Source organism: Anolis carolinensis, chromosome 3, assembly GCF_035594765.1.
Source record: "Anolis carolinensis isolate JA03-04 chromosome 3, rAnoCar3.1.pri, whole genome shotgun sequence".
NCBI classification, from domain to species: Eukaryota; Metazoa; Chordata; class Lepidosauria; order Squamata; family Dactyloidae; genus Anolis; species Anolis carolinensis.
Window position 1 is genome coordinate 162,315,963 of NC_085843.1, and position 6,000 is coordinate 162,321,962.

A 6,000-nucleotide genomic window follows, 5' to 3' on the forward strand; every position below is an offset into this window, starting at 1 on the left:
TATGGTATGTAAGAGAGTGGTGTCGTGGTTAGAGTTCTAGTCCAGAACATGAGAGATCTGCCTTCTAGTCTCCATTAGGCCTTGAAACTCACTGGTTGACTTTGTGCCAGAGCCACAACCACACTGAAGGAGATGAAGGAAGTAAATATAACTGACAAGTAAATAAAATTACACATCAACTTGCTTTGCAGCTGTTCATAGCAGTATTGGAATCCGGGTTTTTCTCCAGCTGGGCTAAAAACACAGCATGAGTGTGTAACCCTCCTTTGTCTACTCCTTCCCCAAAGCTGATTTTTTTTTTTTTGTACCTGATTCATCTGGCCAGTTTACTTTTCTCCAGCCATAACTATGTCTGCTTTTAAAAAGACCTCAAGAAATCCAATTACTGTTCTCCTGTGTCTTGAATCACTGAGCCTGCAGTAAAAACGTAGTTTGCACATTTGTGAAATTGCTTCTCCTTCCTCAATGTAGGTGCTGCCACTTCAAAGTATTAATCAAAACTCCTTTTAAAACCATTATTTGACCTAGTTCTATTTAGATTAGCTTTTAATCCTTCCATATGGATGAAGAACAAAACCTGGGGGAACTTCTGCTTCAAGCTACACAGTTCCCACAGCCAGTGACCATCCAAAAGAAATTAACTTTTTCGAGCTCTGTTTTAAGCATTAAACACCAGAGGTCTCTTTGAGTTCAAATGCTTGCTAACATTTTTGTATTATCTGTATGACCACGAATATTCTTTTTTCTATAAAAACAGATGAAAGTTGCCAACCCTATGAATAGTACAGAAAGCTCACCTGTCAATTCAGCAATGGCACTAAAGAACAGGCCACTCTCTATCATGGTCACAGGGAAAGGAACGGTTTTACAGAAGGCTAAGGTAAGGAGTACTGGAACCGCACCCATGGTGGGTATGGTAACTTCACCTTGAGCTTGAGGAAAGTTAGCAAAAAGGGGTTTTGTAACGTGTAAGTCAGGGGTCCCCAAACTAAGGCCTGTGGGGTGGATGCGGCCCTCCAAAGTCATTTATCTGGCCCCCGCCCTCTGTTTTAGACTTAGGCTCACCCTAAGTCTGAAATGACTTGAAGGCACACAACAACAACAACAATCCTAATTAACTTGACTATCTCATCAGCAAGAAGCAGGCCCACACTTCCCAATGAAATGCTGGTAGGATTATGTTGGTTAAAATTGTTCTTCTTTTTAAATATTATATTGGTCTTTCATTGTTTTGTTTTTTGGGGGTTTTTTTGCAATACAAATAAGACATGTGCAGTGTACAAAGGAATTTGTTTTTGTTTTTGTTTTTTTCAAACTATAATCCGGGCCCCCAACACTCTGAGGGACCGTGGACTGGCCCTCTGCTTAAAAAGTTTGAAGACCCCAGGCATAAGTCATGATTAGGAACCCCAATACAAACGCTTCAATCTGAGTTTTCTTTTCCTTTTGCAGGAATGGGAGAAAAAAGGTGCTAGTTAGGATATCACAGCATCAAGAAAGGACTTATAACTAGAGTTGGCCATTCATGGACTACAGGATTCTATTGACAGTAGATAAAAGGTCCAAAAAAGGCAAAGCATTGCAAGAAGTATACCGTGTTGCTCCATCTAGAAGAAATCATGGACCTCGGCCAGATGCTTTCTAGCTGTGTGTAGAAGAAGACCCAGCTTGCCAAAACAGGGCCTTCGTTAGAATAAGGATATTGCTCCTTTTAGCAGAGTTGCACTGTGTAGCAGCAAAGAAAGTTAACTAAAGTGGAAACATTGCTTCTAATCCCACTGTTGTCATAAATATGTTGCTGTACATAATGGATGCTTTTGTGTATTTCTACTTTTGGTGTTTATAGCATTGTGAAATCCAGGATTTGTTGTTTAATGTTACATAGAGATGGTTGTCTGAAAGGTGGGATCAAGACAAGGTCAATCGAAGACTCCTTGTTAGATTTTTAATTTGCATAAGAGTTTTATTAGCCAATGAAGAAAATGTGAGAGAAGCTCAAGGGCATCAAGCAACCCAAAAAGTGGCTGCTTTCTAGTTGTGTGTAAAACAAAAAATATATTGCAAGAAATAATTCCTAATCAAAGTAGAGTATGATCAGAGTTTAATATTGGTACAAAGCACACCTCTACATGAGAAATAATAAACCAGTTGTGGTCATTGGAGCTGACTGGGATGCATTTCTAACACTGAGTTCATGGATATTTACATTCCACAATAATAAGGAATCCTTCTATAGCCAAGGAAAGATCTCACACTGTTTTCAAGGATGTATATTGAATATTAATGTGAACTCCAAAGCCATGCATGGATAGAGGCTCAATTTGTGGAACTGAACCAGAAGGTTGTTTAACATTCCAATAAGTTAATTCCTAAATTGCTCTAACTCAGTGGTTCTCAACACATGGGTCCCCAGATGTTTTGGCCTCCAACTCCCAGAAATCCTAACAGCTGGTAAACTGGTTGGGATTTGTGGGAGTTGTAGGCCAAGGCACCTGGAGACCCACAGGTTGAGAACCACTGCTCTAACTGCTATTTGTTCACACAGTTGAAGGTGATTTGAGGCATAGTGAAGGGTGGCATTTTATTAGTGTCCTTCGTGATGTAATTCCTAATGATACCAATGCACTTTACTGATTTTGCTGTGCTTCAAGATAATAGTCATATAATAGTTTCCTTTAATATTTCAGTCAGTAATACATCCTTTAGTATTCAGCAACTAGCATGAGGAGTATGCTGTATATGTATGGAATTAAATTCAGAAGCTTAAAGAAAAACACCAGGAAGGCCAGGAATGCTATCACAAAAAATTATTTTAAAAATACAGAATCCTCTCAACACTTTTTATCATTGTTTTTACCTATAAACAAGAGTCTAATTTAATCAAGACAGGACTTGACTGAATTCTCTTCAGAAAATTACAGAGATTGGGCATGGCTTTCCACCAAAAATGATGAGAGGTTGGGTTTAACATTTGATTTCATTTGTATATGAATAATTTTTCAAGGCAAGGAATTTCATTTTAACATTGTGCTCCATCATATAAATTCAGGTGGACTCAGCAGACTCACTGTACCAAGGATCTTTAAGGACAAATGGGTTCATTCCTGTTCATTCCTGTTATGGGTTCATTCCTGTTATGTAAGTGATGGTTCTATCGCACTCCTTCCCCGCATGCCAGAGTTTTGGACAATCATCTTCCCATGCTACAAATTAGTCCTAACATCAGTTGTTTCAGGAAGTCTAATTTATGTGCCCCGGCTAACAACTTTACTGTTTCTCAGCAGTTAAAGTCATGTGGAATGTGCTGTTTTACCCTTGATATATACAGTGGGCCCTCCACATTCACTGGTGTTAGAGGCATACGACCCCCCCCCCCCCAAAAGTAGAAAAAAGACAAATATGAAAATCACTATTTTTGGGGAACACCTCTATAGGAATCTCTAGGTCTGCCAGTGCCGTACTATAGTCATCTTCCATCATGGGATAAGCTGCCAATGCCTAGAGAAGTGTTCTCTAGAAATCTCCAGGTCCTCTACCACATTTCTAAGTTCAATTTCCACTGGATGACATAGAGATTCCTAGAAAGAACATATTAATCAAATCAATGGATAGTCAAATCTATGAAAAAACATACCCACTAATGTGGAGGACTAACTGTATAAACTGAAAATAGCCATTTGTGTATTGTGATGGTATGCTATGGGTTCATTCCTGTTATGTAAGTGATGTTTCTATCACACTCCTTCCCCACATGCCAGAATTTTGGAACATTAAACCATGCTACATCTTATCCACTCACATTTGTGTGAATGGCCATGTTAACAGACTTCTACTGATATGCTTGCTCATATGTGCACTCTAGGAGGTTCTGTGAGTTATTGTTCAAAATAGTTCACCTCCAAAATAATAACTTATCCACATTATGAAAACATTGTCTTTGAGCTCTAGAGATGCTCAACCTTGGCTGAATTATGTCAGATTAGAGCCTTCTGAAAAGCTTAAAGGTAAAATGCAGCCCACAAATTCCAGGTTTATGTACCTTCAACTCTTTTATCGGTGAAACCACATTTCCTGAGATTTCTTCATAGTGAATGAGAACAGGCTGCAAGTTTGCAGGCATAGGGTTATCTAAGTTAATTACAAATTATCTTATGTATTTATCCATTCAACAAGTGTTCTGCGTTCAAAGAAGTGGAAAGGACACATGCACAAATAGTTCACAGAGCACCAACCCATTTGAAGAGGAGTGCCTTGTACCACCACTTTTAGAGCAACAGGTAGTTCGCTTCAGTTTTAAAGATTTCACAGTGCAATAGCTACAACTTGTTCTTAAACTATTGCTTCAAACAGGCAAACTCCTTGACCATTGTATATGCACTCAATATCATTCTAACATTTTGTGATGTCTGTATTCTGTTGTGTCATTTACTGGTGCTACACAGGGAGACATTAAAGCAGGGAGGAAATGGAAGAGTAACGAAAGCTTTGGTACTTTTGATGCCCTTACAACTGGAAGCATCAGTGAGGAAAGTACTGGAGGTGTAGCAACTGACTCTTTTGCTCCACCTTATGTAATACAATTCTGTGTCATCCCCAAAGTACTATAGCTAATGGTGACAAGACACAGAGATTCAATACACATGCAGGTAATCCAAAAGGTTCATTCATGGAACTGTGCAAAAATACTATTACAGCTTACCTGGCTAAAATATACATTTCCCTATGTTGTATATGTTTCTTCCCAATCAGTTGCTATTTTAGAGAGGTGTTTTGTAAAAAAAAGAAAGAAAGAAAAGAAATACAAAAATAAATAATGTTGGTTCTATCTTAAAGCTGTGTGTTTTTCTGACAGTTAACTAGTTCAGAACAAGAAAGCAACCACGCCATGTTTACCAATTGCAATGTTAGTCTGTAATACCAATATGCATAGCAATTTTGTAGCACCTTAGAGACTGAGGGAACAAAGAAATGGTGACATAAGCTTTTGCAAACTAGGTGTGCTTTCTCTGAGAAAATAGACTTAATCTTCAAAATCTTATGCTACCGACTTTCTTCTCTCAATTAGTCTCAAAGATACTACAAGATTCCTTTGCACAGTATTTACCAAGCGACATTGAATTTACAAACCGAAATACAGACAAGCTTTTCAACATTGAAACCTAGAGGACTGTTTTGTGTCTGCACCATGTTACTCATCAATTTATGATAATCCCATGAATTTCATGAGGCTCAGCAAGGAAAACCCAATTCCTTCCTCTGAAATATAACCTAGTATTCATTGACAGTCTTCCATCCAAATACTAACCATAGCCAACCCTGCTTAGCTTCCAAGGTTAGAGGGATTTGGTGCCTGTAAGGTATTTATGCCATTGCATTCTTAGCATCATCTAATGCTCTGCAAGGAAACTTCTTTCTTTCATGTAACAAGACCGCCTATATCAATAGTTCTCAACTAGGCATGAGCAATCAATGAAAAAAATGGTTCTAAACTCGCTTCTAAAGTAGGGGCTTCTTATTAGAAAGTATTTCCAATTCCACCCAAAAAAAATTCTGATATTTCCGAAATTTCGTAATGCTCTAAATGTTTCGTTAATGGCGGACGCGCATGCGTAATTGCGTAAAAAAGAATGGGGGGGACTTTTACAGGGCTCTCCCGCCCTCATTTTTGAGCAATCCTGATCAAATTTGGTATAGTGGGAGAACACATTCTACCCTGCCAGCTCACCAAATGGCAGAATGTTTCCTTTCCCCCCCCCCCCTCATTTTAGGCGAATTTTCATTGCTGATACCTGAAAGAAACCCTTTTTTCCTTCATTGAAAGACTTATATATACTTTTCCATTGTGTTTTCTTCAAAGTGAAAGTTTGCCGTTGGCCAGCACCCTCCCCCCACCCCTTTATCACTACTAGCGGGGCAGCGACTTAGTGCCTGCAAGAAAAATGGGGCTCGGGTCCTGCTCTTCTGTGGAGCTGTGGCCGCCATTGGCCAGCACCCTCCCCA

The 6,000-nt window shown here is 39.1% G+C and overlaps 1 protein-coding gene across 2 annotated transcripts in view; it reads left to right on the top strand.

Moving 5' to 3' along the window:
* afap1l2 (actin filament associated protein 1 like 2) overlaps positions 1-4,832 on the top strand; it is a 166,118-nt gene extending 161,286 nt beyond the window's left edge. For both annotated transcript variants that reach the window (XM_062975692.1, XM_062975693.1), the window contains exons 19-20: positions 758-880; positions 1,453-4,832. In XM_062975692.1, coding sequence (XP_062831762.1) covers positions 758-880; positions 1,453-1,479 — 150 coding nt within the window. In that variant the 3' untranslated portion in view covers positions 1,480-4,832. The remainder of the gene's footprint in view (positions 1-757; positions 881-1,452) is intronic.
* Positions 4,833-6,000: the final 1,168 nt, after the last annotated feature.